The sequence below is a fragment of the Nannospalax galili genome, unplaced genomic scaffold (assembly GCF_000622305.1).
Source record: "Nannospalax galili isolate Female #2095 unplaced genomic scaffold, S.galili_v1.0 scaffold301, whole genome shotgun sequence".
Taxonomy (NCBI): Eukaryota; Metazoa; Chordata; class Mammalia; order Rodentia; family Spalacidae; genus Nannospalax; species Nannospalax galili.
In genome coordinates, this window is record NW_008345517.1 from 9641 (window position 1) to 28445 (window position 18805).

Below are 18805 nucleotides of genomic sequence, written 5' to 3' on the forward strand. Positions count from 1 at the left end.
GCCTGAGATTAAATAACTTTAATAGATACTAAACATGGTATGAATTTGTACTGTGATGGGAGCATCTACAAGTGATGCTTGAAAGTAGCAAGGGAGGGGCTGGAGAAAGAGCCAGGGGTTAAGAGCGCTTGCTGCTCTTATGGAGAAACCATGTTTAGTTCCCAGCATCCATATCAGACAGCTCACAACCAGCTCCAGGGGATCCAATGCCCTTTTATGGCCTCTGCAGGTACCCACCCACACATGCATATAGACACACATAGATAAAAATAAAAGTATTTTTTTTAAAACAGAAAAAGAGAATCCATCCAGTTTATTTGGGACCTGTGATTAATCTAATTGGCAACTGTATCAACAGTCTGGAAGTTTCATGTGTTCAAAGTGCCCTAAATTAAAGACAGTCCTCCTTAATAGGATATTCTTTAATGTAATATTCTCTTTGATGTCTCATGACTGACTTATCTGCCTTGATTTTATAGAGGTTTATGTCAAGCTTTTGAATAATAAGGTCATCCAGGCAAGACCCGGCATAGTCCATTTTGGAGGCTATGAAATAGAAAAACAGCATCAACAGATTCTGGTAGGTACTTGTTAAGGATGGGGTACTTCTTAAGAGTAGGGGAGACTAACCATAATAGTAAAATAATGTGTTTTGAATGTATGTTACTGGTTCATCTAAAGAGCAAGGACTGGGGAGATAGTTTAAGAGGTAAAGAGGTATGAGAACCTGTATTTGATCCCCATCATCATGTAAAGGAGCTGGGCATGGTGGCATGCAATTGGAAGCCCAGTGGTAGGGACATGGAGACAGGTGAATATGTGGGGAACCAGCCTAGAGGAATTGGCAAGTTCCAGGTATAGTGGGAGAACCTATCTCAAAAAACAATGTAGGGGGCCCGTGAAATGGCTTAGCTGATAAAGGCACTTGCTGCCAAGCCTGACCACCTGAGTTCAGTCTCTGGGATCTACATGATGGAAGAGCAGAACTCACCCCAGCGAGTTGTCCTCTGAGCTCTAGGTGTGTACTGTGGCACATGTGTCCTCTCCCACAAAATAAATAATTGTAATGAAAAAATAACAACAATGTGGTGCTAGTGAGATGGCTCAGCATGTAAAGGCACTTTCCACCAAGCCCAAATTATCTGAGTTCAATCCCCAGGGTCCCCATGGTGGAGAGAGAGAATCGACTCCTGAATCTGACTTCCACATATGTGCTCTGACACGTGCATGCAACCTCCCTCTCCCCAATAAATAAATGTAATTTAAAAATTTAAGAATAATGTAAATTTAAGGTAGAATGTCTGAGTAACATACCCAAGGTTGACCTCTGGCCTACCTACAGAATGAGAGAGAGAGGCAGAAAGAGAAAAAGAGAGAGAGAGAGAGGTCAGAAAAGTAGTTCAATGAGAATTGTGAAGGGGCATCAGTGTCCTTGGACAGATTACTCCTGCTCTGCTCAAGGGCCCTCCCAACACTCTCCAAATAGGTGTCCCTGCTGAGCCAATCTAGGGACCAAGACTGGGCTCCATGGTTTATGTGATCTTCTTAGTCTACACTGGCTCTATGGAAGGGGTACCTAGATAAGGATCCCAGATTTCAAAAGCCAAATCACTGGTTCCAACACCCAAAGTATTGAGTGATGGGGATATAACTGCATGCTGAGCTACCTTCCTCCAAACCAATGTGTTTCTAACACCAGGGGTGTCCCTTTCCCAGGACATCTCAGACAGGGCTCCCTTTCACCTGCTGGGGTCAGATGCCATGTCTTCCCTAGAGAATGTGTCAAGGTCTATGAAGGCAGGGGTCACACTAATACACACATTCTCTCTGACCAAAGCGACTGATTCAGGGGCATCTGACTCAAGCAAGTCAAAGAGAACCCTGACTAGTACATCAACTTTGTTCTTTTTCAAGATGTGCGTTGGGCTGGCCATCAACTTTGTTCTTTTTCAAGATGTGGTTTGGCTGGCCATTAAAGGCACACACCTTTAATCCCAGCACTTGAGAGGCAGAGGCAGGTGGATCTCAGCGAGTTCCAGGCCAGCTGGGGATAAAGGGAGACCTTGTCTCAAAAAAAGAAAATAATATGTAGGTTGGGATTCAAATATTGACATAAAGAATATGAGAGGGCTGGAGAGATGGCTCAGCAGTTAAGGGTGTGGTGTACTGCTCTTAAGAGGGAGGGCCCAACTTGGGTTCTTAGGACACACATTGGGTGGCTCAAATCCACCTGTAAATCCAGCTATAAGGTATCCAATGCCCTCTTTTGGTCTCCACAGGCACTGATTCACATGCACACAGACACACAGACACAGACACATACAGTTATTTTTTTTTAATTTGGGGGCTGGAGAGATGACTCAGTGGTTAAGAGTACTAGCTGTTCTTGCAGAAGATCCAGATTCAAATCCCAGCACCCACACAGTGGTTGACAACCATCCATAACTCCAGTTCCAGGGGATCCAAACACTCTCTTCTGTCCCCCACGGGAGCTGCATGACATGGGTGTACTTACACGCATGCAAGCCTAACACTCATGCACATAAAATTTTAAAAAAATAAGTCAAATTAAAAGGGGGAAAATAGGCGAGAAGGGAATGTGGGATGTAGATTTGATTTCAAACACATTATATGCATGTATTAAATTCTCAATAAAAACTAACATGGTGTCATTCAGAAAGCAATTTGAGCAGAAAAATGATGTGCTTGAGAAAATTGAGATAAATTTCATGAAATTTGGCGATGGATATGTTTCCCAAGCTTTTCTTTCATTATTGTCTCCTAAAGAGATATTAATAAAAGAAAAATACTTAAGAATAAAATTTTGTCTGGTAGGGTTGGACTTTGGAAGGTCCCAAGCCATCATAACGTCTAAGGTCATTTTGACCTGCTAAGACTCAATTTCAGTTTCCTCATGGGTGATCTCATTCCCTCTGAGAATAAATGGGAAGCAAAGGAGCATTGGTTAATTGTTGAAAAAGACACAAAATGGGCTGGTGAGATGGCTCAGTGGATAAAGGTGCTTGCTGCCAAGCCTGACAACCTGAGTTTGATCTAGGAACCCATGTGGTAGAAAGAACTGATTCCCACAAATTGTCCTCCAAACTTCACATGTTCCTTACCTCACCCCAAATAAATAAATATTGTAATAAATAATGAAATCTGGGGGGCTGGAGAGATTGCTGGAGAGACTACATACTGCTCTTTCAGAGGACCCAAGTCCAGTTTCAAACACCTACATGGGTGGCTCCAATCACCTGTAACTCCAGATTCAGGAAATCGACACCTCTTCTGGCCTCGGAGGGCACTGCACTCATGTGTATATACTCCCATACAGACATAAACATACACATAATTAAGAATAAAATCAGTGCTGGAGAGATGGCTCAGCAGTTAAGGGCATTGGCTGCTCTTGCAGAAAACCCAGGATTGATTCCCAGCACCCACATGGTGACTAACAATCATCCATAACTCCAGGTCCAGGGGAATCTGATGCTCTCTTCTGACTTCCACAGGCATTGCATGACACAAGTGCAGGCAATACACACATACACATAAAATAAAAGCAATAAATAAAATATTTTTTAAAAGAAGTAAAACCAATCTTTAAAAAAAAAACTTTTTAAAGATTTGAAGTCTCTGCCCTGCTGGAGAGCAGAGGGAATAGGTCTTTTTTCACATTGTTACTTCCTCAGTGCCCAGCACAATGCCTAGCACATAGAAAACACTCAATGAACATTTGCAAAGGAAAGATACTGAACTCACTCTTAGACAAGGCTGACTTGACTTGGCAGGACTTCACTCATTCTAAGGACCAGTGTGAAGTCTAAACCATCCCACAGCTTCTACCAGACCTTCGAACAAACAGAAACAGATAAAAGTACATGATTTCACCTTGACAGCATTCTAGGAGACATCAGGAAAGTCAACTTCCTGTTCCCACCAAGGCTAAGCAGTAGCCCAAAGCAATTGCCTTGAGATTCTTGACAAATGTAGACACTCATAACTGTTCCAAGTGCTGTGAATATGTGACTGTAAGGGCTCAGCTTTAGGGGAGACATCTAAATTGTGGAAGAGGGCCAAAAAGAATGGAAGAGCCAGCCAGAGGATGGGAAGGAGAGCTGTGAAATTCTGTATTTTGGACATAACTTGGCTTTCCATACACAAACTCACAGCAGTTGCGGTTACCTGCACAAGATTCACACAAGATCAAGCCAATCAAAATTCCAGCATGGATGAGGGAGGGGCTACCTAGACCTCACTCCTGGCTGAGGCGCTATTGGCAGTTGATAGCTGCTGAGGGAGGGGGAGTCACTTTTCTTTGGTGGGAGTGGCCACTGCTCACACCCCAGTGGATGACCTTACACCCATGCACATATGGCAGTATTAATTGGACTCACTGTGTTAAAAATAACTAAATAGAGAAATAATAAATTCTTTTTTAAAAGATTCTTGCCAAACAGAGAGGGAAATTTCACTACTCTGTTTTACTAGTTTTTGACACAGAATACTCTGTAAATTTCCCATGCGTGCAATGATTGAATGCATGTAAAGAACTACAATAAATTGATCATTAACCTTTGAAATCAATCCAGTTCTAGTTGAAGGGTTTGAAATGTTCTATCTGCATATTTACTTTGAAATTTTAAATAATGATTTTCAGTTTTTTCAAAGCCAAGGCTCCTTACATTCTTTATTTTCCTTTGTGGAAAGAATTTTTGCCTCAAATTTATTAAGTAAATAATCCATCGGTTTTCCTCAGAGACACCCAGTCTTTCTGTAGCCACCCCCAGACAAATTTATTACCCCATAATGAACAGTTCCCTCTGGCTTTCCGCAATAATACTACTTTTAACTGCCTATTACAGCTTTTAAGGACTCTACTGTGCCCAAGATGTTGCTTCTCAAAATTAGGGCCATGATTACCAGTGGCTTCACCTCAGGGTGTGAACATGAGGGGATTTTACACCATGGTATAAGCACAGTGTATCTTTCCTGAGCATCATTTTTTTCCAAAACTGCATTATGTATTTGCCATAACTATTGGTTGACTATGGATGTAAGAGTTAGGCAAAAATCAATAGAACCATTTATTTATTTGTTTTTAAATTTATGTGTATGACTATGTGCTCTTTGAATGTATGCAGCATGTGTGCAGGTGCCCACAGAGGCCAGAAGAGGGTGTCAAACCCTCTGGAGCTGCAGTTATAGTCAGTTGTGAGCTGCCTTATGTGTGTGTGTGTATACATATGAGTGCAGTACCTGTGGAGGTCAGAAGAAGGTGTTGTTTCCCCTGGAGCTGTAGTTATAGGTGGTTGTGAGCCATCTCATGTGGGTGCTGTGAATCAAATTCCACTTTTCTATAAGAGCAGCAAACACTCTTAACTTCTGAGCTATCTTTCCTGCCTGAATAAAAATCATTTTGTGTTAATCAATTGACAATCTAGAATTTTAAATAAAAAGAATCACATATTGTATTTAAATTTGTGTGCTATTCATATTAAAACATAACATTACATGTAAATATATGAAAGTATATATAAGTGTATGCACATATATAGCATACTGATGTTCTAAGGATAGGAAAAGTCAACTTTTCCCTAACTACCTCTTTGTGTATGTATATGTGGTGTATGTATATGTGGTATATACACACATGTGGAGAGGTGTGCACACATGTGTGCATGAGGAAGCCAGAAGAGGGCATCAGTGTCTTCCTCAATCACTCGGAGTCTCTCACTGAGCCTGAAGTTCACTCTTTCGGCCACAGGGATTCTCCTGTTTATACCTCCCCAGCATTGGGGTTCACAGGTGCGTGCTGCTCCTACACCCAGCTCTTTATATGGGTGCTGGGATCCAAACTCAGTTCTTCATGCTTGCCCAGTATATTAGTTACTTTTCTATTGTTGTGATAAAACACCATGACCAAAATCGACTTATGAAGGAATTTATTTTGGCTTACACTTAGTTCCAGGGTTAAAAGAGTCCATCATCTAGCTGGGTATGGTGGGCACACCTTGAGTCCCAGCACTCGAGAGGCAGAGGCAGGCAGATCTCTGTGAGATCCTCTCTGAGGCCAGCCTGGTCTATATAGCGAGTTCCAGGCCAGCTGGGGCTACAGGGACCCTGCCATGGCGGGGAGGCATGGCAGCAAGCAGCAGGCATGGTGGCAGGGCCTAGAAACTGAGAGCTCACATTTTCAATCAAAAACACAAAACAGAGCAAACTGGAAGTGTGGCCAAGCCATGAACCTTGAAAGCCCACCTCTGCTGACATGCTGGCATCCAGCAAGGCTGCACCACCTTCCCAAACAGCGCCACCAACTGTTCAAACACCTGACCCTATGGCGGACATTTCTCATTCAAACCACCACACCAGCAAGCAATTTATCCACTGAGCCATCTTCTTAGCCTGTATTTCACATCTTTTAAAAAGTTAAAAGCACATCCCCTTGACTCCTAGGAATAAAAATGAGGTATAAGAAAATGAAGAGATTAGTACAGAAATAAGAGTGTCCAAACTCTAATTGCCTCCTTTTCTCTCTCAGTACTTGGCTAATATTTCAGATGAAGACACGGCTGTTCATATTTTACCCCCGCAAACCAAATACTTTCAGATTGCCTATGAGAAAAAGGTAAGTGTCCCTGGGCCACTTGCCCTGCTCAAGGGATCTGTGCTGGGTGGAAGTTTTCTGTCTCAGGCCTGCTGGGGCAGTGTGTTGTGTTATCCCCTACAGTGCTGCTGTCTGCCAGCTCTGGGCCCATCCTGACAACCACCACCTTACCTTCCAGGAACACGGTCTCATCCCTGGCTTGTCTCTCATGATCACTGTTAAATTTTCTCCAGATGAGTGGCGGTACTATTATGACTGCATTCACGTTCACTGTAAGGTAAGTTTCTGGAAGCTGCCATTTGTTGGTAATGGTAAGGGAGAGGGTAACACTTTATATCTGTAAGAGGGGACAAAAGAGAACTAGAGGGACCTGTCAGTTTTTCAGCGCTATAAGAGGCTAGAGAGCCTACAGGTACACCTGTGGCCCAGCTGGAATGAGATTAGATGGTGGGGATGCTGGGCAGGCTTCACAAACACTGTGTGGTACATCTCTGCTGTTTGTACCTAACACTTAATCTTTCATATCCTGAAGGAAGGAGAAAAGACGCCAGAATGACCTTTCAGCACTTTCTGAATGATGTATGAGGTTGTGGGGTCCATAGGTACACCTGCATCCTAGCTGGGATGAGCTAGGCCACAGAACCTGGACAGACCCCCTAGACACCATGCACTGCAATTGCCTGCTGCCTGTGCCAAACCGTCATTTATCCTGTGGTACAAGGCCCCAAGAAGGCATCACTAAATAACTTAAATATAGTCCTTTAAGTGCAAGGCTATAAAATAAATAGCTCTCCACTCTGTGGTTATAAACACTGGTGGCTGGCCTGAACATCCACAGAGTTTGTGGGCCTCACAGAGGTGGACCCTGATGGCCTGACTGAGATGCTTGTACCTGTTGAATTCTTAGGTGCTTTTTCCAGGCCCCTTAATACATCCTTCAGTCTCCAGTCCAAGCCAGCTCCACCTGGGGTCACCCCACCCTGTCTTTCTCTTTGTTGCAAACCCAGTCTTTGAATTCCAGAAGCTTTGAAATTAACTACACTCTTAACATTTCATAACTAAAATGGAAGGTTATGATTCAGTAGTAGATGAGTTTCCTTTTTCTTTTCAACTAATGCTTTTATTACTTACAATTTGTACAGTAAAGGTCTGTCTTAAAGACATTTTTGCCTTGATTTCATTTTTAAAAGGTGAATACCTATAATCTCAGCACTCAGGAGGCATGAGAGTCTCAAGTTTAAGGCCAGCTGGGCTATATAACAAAACTTTATCTAAGAAAAACAAATCAAGGCTGGGGAATAGCTTCATAGGTTAAGTGCTTGCTATGCAAGCATGAGGACCTGAGTTCAAATATCCAGGACCCATGTAAAAAGCTGGGCATGGATGTGCACACCTGTAACCCCAGCACTGTGGGAGGACACAGAGGAGGGTCGTTTGGACTACTGGCTGCCAGTCCAGCTCCAGTGAGAGATTCTGTCTCAAGGAATAAGATAGAGAGTGATAGAGCAGGGTGTTTGACATCTTCCTCTGACCTCCCTGAGCGTGCACACCGACATACACATGCATTCATATACCACACATCCAGTCACATGCACACACAATAAAATGTAAAAAGAAACAAAAATCAAACTTTCTAAGATAATACAATCCAAAGATATACTAATTTAATACATACTGAGGAATGACAAAAGGAAAATACAAAGTTTTTGTTTTCCATAATTAAACCATTTGTTCCTATAACAGCAGAATATTTTATTTTATTTTTAAAAATATTTTATTTATCGTTTTTATTTTATGTGTATGATTGTATTGCCTGCATGTATTTAAGTGCACCACATGCATACAATGCCTGTAAAAGCCAGGAGAGGGCATTGAATTCCCTGGAACTGGAGTTATAGATGGTTGTTAGCTTCCATGTGGGTGCTGGGAATCAAACCTAGGTTCTCTGGAAGAACAGTAAATGTTTTTAGCTTAGCTGCTAAGCTATCTCTCCAGCCCCAAGAGCAGAATACTTTACATGTACACTAAAAACTCCACAATTAATAACATACAGTAGTACTGAATCTGAGCTGAGGTGCTTCGGGTAGTATCAACTGGCATTCTGTGTTGTGAGGCATGTGTACTACAACAGGCACTTGTTGTGTGTGGTTCAGAACCAAGGCTGCAGTGATATCACATGGGCAAGTATCACTAGAAACATCTCGAATTCACCACATATTTGATTTTAAATTAATTATTTGTCATTGCACATTTAGGAATCTTTCACCATTGCCAAATATTTTGTAGCCCTCACATTCAGTTCATGACCTCAGCTAGAGTCAAGAAGCCAGAGTGAGAAGCTCCGGGCACATTTCCTGACACTGCTCACAAGGCTAATACTGGTATTTTATATTGATGCAATGCTTTTTATGTTTAAAGGATGTCTGCCATCTGTTTCAATGTTTAAAGATCCCCTCAAGGGAAAGTATGATTATCTCCACTTTGTAAAGAACCAGAGAGGCCCAGAAAGGGCTCAGGCCTCTCTGAATGTCACTCATCATGCTAAACTAGAATTAGTCTCTGGCTCTCTTTCCACCAAACTGATTTCTTTTCTGTGCTCTGTAGCCTGGGAAATTCTGTGCTGATTGCTTTCTCTTGGGCTTCTAAATAATGGCTTTCCCTTTAACTTTTACAACTGAAGCAGACAGATCCTTACCCGAGACAAGTATTACCTTTGGCTTTCTCAGGTAATGGCAAATATTGTTCCAATAAGGCACACTTAAAAATCTTCTATTCTTTGTTTATTGCTAAGAAACACAGTATTTCTGGGGCTGGAGGGACAGCTCAAGTGGTAAATAACTTGCTACGAAAGCATGGGGACATGAGTTTGATCCCTAAAATCCAGTTTAAAAAATGCTGGACATAGTAATTCCAGTGTTGAGGAGGTGGAGACAGGAAGGTCCTGTAGCTCACTGGCCAGCAAGCCCAGCCTACTTGGTGAGTTCCAGGACAGTGAGAAACCCTATTTCAAAAACAAAAATGTGGATGGTGCTTGAGAATGGCACCTGAAGCTGTCCTCTGCTTCTGTATGCACACACCATGCATATGCACCTGCATGCAAAAGAAATGCAATCTTTTTGTTGTTGTTGTTGTTTTAATGTGTGTGTATGTGTGTGTATTACATGCATGTATGCAAGTGCACCCATGTTGTGCAATGCCTACAGAGGACAGAAGAAGCCATTGGATCCCCTGGAACTGGAGTTACGGACTTTTGTTAGCCACCGTGTGGGTGCTGGGATTTGAACCTGGATCTTCTGCAAGAACAGCCAGTGCTCTTAACCACTGAGCCATCTCTCCAGCCCCCATGAAATGCAATATTTTTAGTGCTGTAGTTAAGCATTGAAGTTTCTGAAGGGAACTCTTTAATGATGAGAAAAAGGTTATTTTTCAAAATGATAGTTTTCCAAATATTAAACTTGACTTTTTTCTCACTAATTTCAGGGAGATGACACCTTGCTTATTCCCATCCATGCCTACCCTGTTTGGAACAACCTGGACTTTCCCACATTTATAAATCTGTCTGATGTCCTCCTTGGGAAGAGGTAAGTTCCCAAAGTGAACTAGCAAGACATCATAGGATGTGAAAAGTTAAGAAGCAGAGAGCCAGAAAGATGGCTCAATGGTTAAGGGCACTTGCTGCTCCTGCAGATGACCCAAGTTCAGTTCTCAGCACCCAAAATGGGTAGCTCACAACCACCTGTAACTCCGGTTCCAGAGAATCTGATGCCCTGTTCTGGCCTCCATGAACTCTTATACACATGTGCACATAAACACACACATACATGCACACATATACATTTTTAAAATTAGGAAACACACAGGTGGGGCTGGAGAGATGCCTCAGTGAGTAAGAGCACTTGCTGCAAAGACATTAGAACCTGAGTTCACATCCCCAGCATCCACATAAAAAAGTTAGGCACAGGCACACATCCTATAACCCCAGGACTGGAAGAAGCAAAAACAAGAGGGTTACTGAGTCTCGCTGGCCAGACAGCATAGCAGAAAAATGGCAAGACCCAGGTGCAGTGAGAGAGCCTGTCTCAAGGTAATAAGCTGGAGATAGATAGAGGAAGACACCTGATATTCTTCTCTGACCTCCACACATAAATACTTGGGGGGTGCACACCTACATACACACATGCACACATACATTTACCATACAACAAAAACACACACACACACACACAAACACACACACACACACACACATTCCAGTTGCATACATTTTCGTGCAGGTGACATGACTGTTCTTTATGACTGAAAAATTACATTGTATAGATATACTACATTTTCTTTTCTTTAATATTCTTAGCATATATTAATTGGACACAATAATGGGTTTCACTATGAGTTTCATACATGTATAAACTGTATTTTGATCATATTTACTCCTTTACCCTCTCTTCTCTCACCCCCACTGATCCCCTTCCTCTTCCCTGCTAGCCTCCTCTCTACCTTCATGGTGTGTGAGTCTGTGTGTGTGTTTATGTATGTGTGAGACCCAATGAGTTTCATTAAGGTAGCTTACAGGAGCATGGGCAACTTGCCAGTGACTATAACACTGAAGAAAATGTCTTTCCCTCTCCTATCAACCATTAACTGCCTGCCTGAAGCTCCTCAGGGAGGAGTGGGGCCTCTTGAGCCACTCCATGACAATACATTACTGGCCCAAACTTGTGCAGGTAATCACAGCTGCTGAGAATTCAAGAGTGCAGCAGCTACATCTCCCAGTCAGCATTCCACACCACTCCCCCAACTTCCTCCAGCTCTTACATTCTTTGTGTGCCTTCTTCCACAATATTTCCTGGGCCTTGTTGGGGGGATGATTGTGGCATTTCTGAGTCAATTATGGTGATTCTTGAAAAAAATAGCCTGGCTCAGCATTCATGAAGCTAAAAACATACCCAAACTGCTGAGCACCTTCTCCTTTAGCTATCTCTCAAAACCATGCCCCGAGCTAGGACCTTGCTCAGTTTATTTATTAAACAGTATCTCTAGCATGAAATGGGGAAGTAGAAGTCAGGAACCACTCTTATATTATCAGAGAATCTCATCCTTTGATCCTTAGGCCTAGAATGTCACACACACTCAATTTCTCTCATTGTTTGCAATGAGAAAAGCACACTGCTTTCAGCATGCATACCCACATTCACACACCATCTTGGGTGGAGGACAAGGGGAGATCCTGAGGGATTAAGGTCATATGCCCAGATCGCAAGAGAAGCACATGACTCAGTAAGCTTGTTTACATTATAAACAGTAACTTTTGGTTGAAAGGTTAGGTAAAAGTCTTCAGGCCAGATTATGTCCATATTGTGAAAGTCATTTCTACAGGTGATGTAGAAGTTTCATTTATGGCAAAGCATTCAACAGTCACTTATTTTCAACACTTTAACCATTTGTGAGTCTCTACATAAGGAACCTTCTCTATGCAAAACCAAGAGCAGTGCTGGTCTATGGACATAAATATGGCTATTTAGAAGGCAATTTGATGGACATATCATGTGAATTTAGAAAAACAATAGTAGTAGCTTACCCACTAGGGCCTATGACCTTCCCAGTCATAGACTTGACTAGATTTACAACACCAAAAGTGAATTCCATCCTGTGGAGTGGGCCTCAAATCCAATCATAAAGCCATTGATTACCCCTATAACAGACTTTCCCTATTGCACCAGTGGGCACATCTTTCCTGCATGGTCAATAGTGTTGTATGCAGGTTCCCAGTTAAGCAAAATTGTTGATTACAGTTCTTCCCCAGCAGCCTGCATAGCACCTTCTGGTACTATAAGGGCTAGCCAGCAGTGAGGAAGCTTCCAGCCCAGATCCAGATTGATTTTTTTTTCTGTCTGGTGACCAAGGCGTGGTATACCTCATTTTCCTTACCCATTGCTCTGCCTGTTGTTGGACACCTAGGTTTGTTCTATAACTTAGCTCTTATGAACAGTGCTGCAATAAACATTAATGTGAAAGTTTCTCTGTGACCTGTTGCCTTAGAATTCTTTGAGTAAATACCCAGGAGTCAAACAGCTGGTGTATTTTTAGATTCTTTGGGGAACTTCCATACTGATTTCCACAGTGGCTGGAGTAGTTTGCCTTCCTACCAGCAGTATATAAAGGCTCCCCTTTGTCCACATCCTCACCAGCCTTGTGACTGACATTCACCAGTAGTTTCAATTTGCATTTCTTTGATGACTTGTGATTATATTCTTATCTTCTCAACTACTAATGGGTTATGGGTTGCTTTCACTAATTTTTTTTTCTGTGACCACACAGCCCCTGAGACATATAATCTTGACATATGTCTAGAAAAGGAATTGCAGATCATAGCATAGGTTTGTTGTTAGTATGCAATGCCAAGCTGTTCCTGAACATAGTTATGTACATTTACACACCTGCCTGTGATGTGTAAGAATACTTGTTTCTCTTACATCATTGCTAGCAATGGGTTTTATTAGTCTGTCACATTTTTGGTATGTGCGTGTGTGTGTGCGTGTGTGTGTGTGTGTGTGTGTGTGTGTGGTGTGTATTGGTGTGTATGTCTTTGTGTGTGGGGGTGCCAGTGTGGGCATACCACAGTGCCTGTGTGGAAGTCAGAAGACAACCTAGAACATCAGTCCTTGACTTCCAATTGTTTAACAGGGCCTCTTATTCACTGCTGAGTACACCAGGCTACCTGGCCCACGAGCTTCCAGAGATTCTCCAATCTCAGTCTTCCCTCTCACCATAGAGGTACTATTATAGACACATACTACCACATATAGTTTTTACATGGATTCTGGGGATCCAAATTCAAATCCTCATGCTTGTACAGCTAGTGCTTTATCCACTGAGCATCACCCTAGCCCATCACTTTTGTATTCCTGTTCCCATGCCAATCCAGTCTCTGTTTTCCCAAAAACATTGTGGAAGACTCTACACCAATACTTCTCTTTCTCCCTCTCAACCCTTCCTGTCTTCACCATCTCCTTCTCAGATGAAGCTCTACAAGGATCCGAGAATCTAAAATGTGAACCCCTCTTTTCAAGACCCACTCACTGCACACTGTGAAATCAGATAGCTGCTTCCTGCAAGTGGGAAAATCTAGCAGTTTGTCAAAGTCAGAGAGGCAGGGAACAGTAACTTCCTATTTTTTGAGAATTCTTTTTTCCTCTCTATAAATCACCTTCATTTGGGTCATAAGCAGGGTTATGGGTTGAGAAAAAAAATGTTTGTTAAACTGGTGAAAACAGCATGCCTTATAATGTGGACATCAGCCTTAGCTTCTTGAAACAAATATCTGCCACCTCCTCAGGACCTCCTCCAAGCTGTTTTCCACATAATGTCCTTCATTTGTGTTCAGAATGAAAAATTCAGCTAAACAGTTTATTTAATTGAGTTACTGTTTATAATGGTATAGTGTATTCTTTTTTAATCTTTCAAAAAATAAACATGCTACTTTTCTCCTCCAAACATTCTGGCAGCAGGCAGTACCTTCCCAAGACTTTCTGCCCTTTACATAGTGTCTCTTTAGCTACATTTAACTTCTCAAATCTGTCTATACTACATGCGGTCCAAATCATAGAACAGAGCACTGTTGAACAAGTGTTCCCCTAAAATGCTCCCTGTGAATCCTAGACCAACTTGGTGATCCACTGTATCATTTGGGTTGATTTTTTGTTTGGCATTCAATTCATTCATTCATTTTCTTGAATGGTTAATGTGACAGATATTGTCTCAGTCAGTTTTCTGTTGCTATAACAAAATCCCTGAGACTCAGTGAGTTATAAAGAATAGAAGATGTCGGGCATGGTGGTGCATGCCTTCAGTTCCAGCACTCAGGAGGCAGAGGCTGGCAGATCTCTGAGTTCGAGGCCAGACTGGTCTACATAGTGAATTCCAGATCAGCTAGGGATACAGGGAGACCCTGTCTCAAAAAGACAAAAAAAATAGTTTAACTCATAGTTCTGGAGGCTGGACATCCAAAAGCATGGGGCTAGCATCATTTGGCTTTTGGTCAGAGCCTCATGGCAGATAAGCAGGTATATATATATATAGAAGAGATAAAACCCCAGGGGCCTTGTATTCGTTATTTCGCTCACTGCTGTGACAAAAAGCCTGACAAAAACAACTAAGGGAGGAAGGGATTATTTTGGTCCACAGTTTGAGGGTACAGTCCACCATGGTGTGGAAGGCATGGCTGCAGGAGCAGGAGGCAGCTGGTCACATTGTATCCACAGTTAGGAAACAGAGAGAGATGAATGCAGGTGCTCAGCTCACTTTCTCCTTTTCATTTAGTCCAGGACCCCAGCTCACAGGATTGTGCCACTCACATTCAAGGTGGTTTTTCCCACCTCAGCTAAACCAATCTAGAAACTCCCTCACAGACAAGCCTAGGGGTTTGTCTCCTAAGTGATTCTAGATCCTGACAGATTGACCATCAATATTGACCATTACAGGGCCAATTATAAATTTGTGCTGTTCTGCTCCCACACAAACCAGCTGAGCAACGTGTACAAAGACTCAGGGAGAAGAGCAAGTTTTAGAAATTTCAAGCTAGGCTTCTCCAAGACCAATGTTTCTTTTTCTTTCTTAGAATCAAAGTCAGATCCTTGTGCTTGAAACACAAGCACTCAAACCAACTGAGCCATTGCCCCAGCCCTGTATGTGTGTTCTTAAGATGTTTTAGTAAAACATTTCTACAGAAAGAAGAACCACCCTTCATTATAAAGAAGTGAAAAGCTGATGGAAGGACATAAATCCATCAACAGTTTCATTGCTGTTACTGTGAAAAATACTCTGATCAAAAGCAACTTAAGAAGGGAAAAGTTTGTTTTAACTTACAACTGCAGGTCACAGTCCATCATTGAGGGAATTCATGGCAGGAACTTGAAGGCAAGCCTGCTTGCTATACCACACATCATTACCTATGACCAAGGAAGTCATTCACAACCAAGGAACTACAGCAGGGACCATGGAGGATTCTGCTTGCTGGCTGGTACAAGGTTGGCTTATGCTCAGGCAGCTTTCTGATACAGTCCAGAATCACCTGTCTGGGGATGGTGCCATCCACGGTGGACTGGGCCCTTCTACATCAATTAATGATCAAGAGAATCCCAAACAGACATGTCCACTGGCCAATCTGATACAGGTAATTCCTCAGCTGAGACGACTCTCAGATGACTCTAGGCTGTGTCATGTTGACAGCCAAAGCCAACCAGGACAGGTAGATTCAGAAGAATCCATTGTTGCCCTTTGCACATAGAACACTTTTGAACAAAATTGTCAGAAGTTGAGTATCTGAGTTGAAGTTCCTTGTTTTGCTTTCTTACTGTGGGATCTTCTAGAGAGGAGCAACTGTGATCTAGTCAGAGCTTCTCTGAGGACTGGATAGCATCCCAGTCTGTCTTCCATTAGGTCATGAAGTTGCCTTATTCACATTCATCATCCACATTTTTTTGGTGTCTAGATCTGACTGTTGTAAGTTTTCTTTACTGAGATAAAATGCCATGGGAACCCTTGCCAAGTACCCATAAACAACTTTGGTGGCTTAAGAGCTGCTAAAATGCACCCTGACAGCCTCTGTAAATAAGGAAAGTTGCATTCCAGGGTCTGTCCATCATCTCTAAGTCAAACACAGCATCCCAGGGTGCAGAGAACTTGCAGTTCTCTGTCCCTCTGTAGCCTGACATTGTAATTTGTAACTAGATAAACCTGAGCATCCTGGCTTGTTAAATATGGTAATCATGAGGCTGGGGAGATGCTTCAGTGGGCAAAGCACTTGCCGCACAAGCATGAAGGCCTGAGTTTGGATCCCCATCACCCACCAAAATGAAACAAAACAAAAACTATATTCTCTGTAATGGGAAGGCTGAGACAGGAGGATCCCTGGAGCTCACTGGCCAGCCAGCCAACCTGGCTAAATTGATAAGCTCCAGATCCAATGAGAGATTCTGTCTCTCCAAGTTCACTGAGAAACTATCTGAAAAATAAGGTGAAGAGTGCTAGATAAAAATAATCCCAGCAACTTGGAAGGTAGAGGCAGGCAGATCTCTGTGAGTTCAAAGCCAGCCTGGTCTACATAGTTCCAGGACAGTTGCAGCTACAGGGAGACCCTGTCTCAAAAAGACCAAAAAAAATGTAAATCTCACTCTTCCTATGCACACAAATAACATGCTTATATTAGATATAGAAATTTTATAACATTCCATTCTCATGGTTCTGATAAGGTTGGGTTAACTCATTTACTACGAAGTTTCTGCAACAGTGTATTTCTCACTGGGTGTAATGACATATGCCTGGAATCCCAACACTCTGGAGGTGGAGGAGGAGGATGAAAATTCAAGGTCAGCTACATGAGTGAGCCCAGCCTGGGCTACATGACATCCTATCGCAAAAATAAAACAAAAGTGTCTTTCTGATACAAGTAGCTAGCTGCAATTCATTAATCAGATGTTCTCCCATCATTCAGTCTTCCTGGCACCAAGCTACCACTGATGATGGCTAGCATGCTATAAATAACTTGTGGTGTTAAACTTGACTGTCAATTTGGTTAGATTTAGAATCACCATGGAAACAAAACTTGAAGCATGTCTGTGAGGAAGTTTCTAGATTGAGTTAACTGAGCTGGGAAGACCCACCCTAAATGTGGGTAGCACAGTCCCATGAGCTGGGGTCCTGAACTGAATAAAAAGGAGAAAGTGAGCTGAGCACCAGTGTTCATCTCTGCTTTTTGACTAAAGATGCAATGTGACCAACTGCCTCACACTCCTACCACCATGCCTTGCCTGTCCTGATGGACTGTACCCTCCGACTGTAAGCCAAAAGAAATCTTTTTAAAATTGCATTTGTCAGGTAACTAATACAGGTAGTGAGCCTCATGTCTCATTTTAGGTGTGGGAATGGCCATGGTCAGGATCTGAAGTTCTGCCTTGACTTTTAAAGCTGCTAGGCTGCATGAGAATGTGTACTTCTCAACCAGAATGTACAGGGAAGTTTGATGGCACAGAAGACAGTCAGCTGGTTCTGTGATGTTTCTGAGCCCTTGTGTGAGACATTAAGAACCAGCCACAGCTGTGGCAAAACCAGTGTAATGGCTACAAATTCATCTTCAGGATGAGTTTCAAAGGCTAGTTGTCAAGGGAAACATTTTTGTTTCTGTGTCCCAAACTCAAGGTCGATTTGGAGAAGCAGCAGCATCTTATGGAAGCTCCCCTGTAAGGACAACTTGAACTTGTGGATACACTCCTGATTTTCAGTTTCTGCCTGGGTCTCTGGGACAGCAGTTAGCTTACATCTCAAAATCAGTATTCAGATTAAAACAGTCGTGGGCTGGGGAGGTGGCTCAGTTGGCAAAGTGCTTTCCTTGCAAGCATGAAGACCTGAGTTCAATCCCTAGAACGAAAATCCATATTTTAAAAACTGGGCTTGGGTGACCTGTGCTTGTAATACCAGCACTGGGGAGACTGCAGAGACAGGTGGATCCCTGGGGCTCACTGGTCAGCCAGCCTAGCCTACTTGGTGAGTTCAGGGACGCTTATAGATGCTATCTCAAAACACAAGGACAGTGAAGAATGACACTTAAAGTTGACCTCTAGCTTCCCTATACATGTGCACCTGTACATACATGAACATATGCATGATGACACACTACACACAAACATACACATAGGAACACACACACATACACAGGAGCACACACAAGAATACACACACCAATCACTGTCACTTAACAATAGCCCATGTCTTTGCTATATGAACAATTCTCCCACAGTTTGTAGTTAGAATTTTTTATTTAATATGCTTTGACTGAGCAAGTATCAATCTAATTATTCATCTTGGTCCTACCTCCTTTTATGAATTTTAGTGGGAAAGAAAAATCATCCCAGCTCTAAACTCTAGGAATCTATGTGAATAGATGCAGAAGCACATGAATGTCTCCCCTGCATTCAGCAGAACTGGGTGCTAACCTCAGGGAGCCAAACAGAACTTTCAGCTGAAGACCTGCACTAACATTTATTTTATCTTTCTGCAAAAGTCTGGACTTTAAGGTCCCAGAGAATGCAAAGGAAAAATATTGATCTTATGAAAGGCTAGTTTAAAGATTCTAACATTCATCTTCTCCCTTAGACTTTGTAGAGAATGTTCAAGTGGTTTGTGTGGTGGTCATAGTGG

General features: G+C 42.4%; 1 protein-coding gene across 1 annotated transcript; it reads left to right on the plus strand.

Moving 5' to 3' along the window:
• Window positions 1–479: 479 nt before the first annotated feature.
• Window positions 480–17915, plus strand: LOC115071814 (cilia- and flagella-associated protein 221-like; the record flags this gene model as incomplete). The annotated part of the gene is made up of 5 exons (XM_029567620.1): window positions 480–580; window positions 6548–6634; window positions 6792–6890; window positions 10094–10194; window positions 17807–17915. Coding segments are annotated over 5 exons (464 nt in total), but the record flags the coding sequence as incomplete, so codon positions are not given.
• Between the last annotated feature and the right edge of the window lie 890 nt (window positions 17916–18805).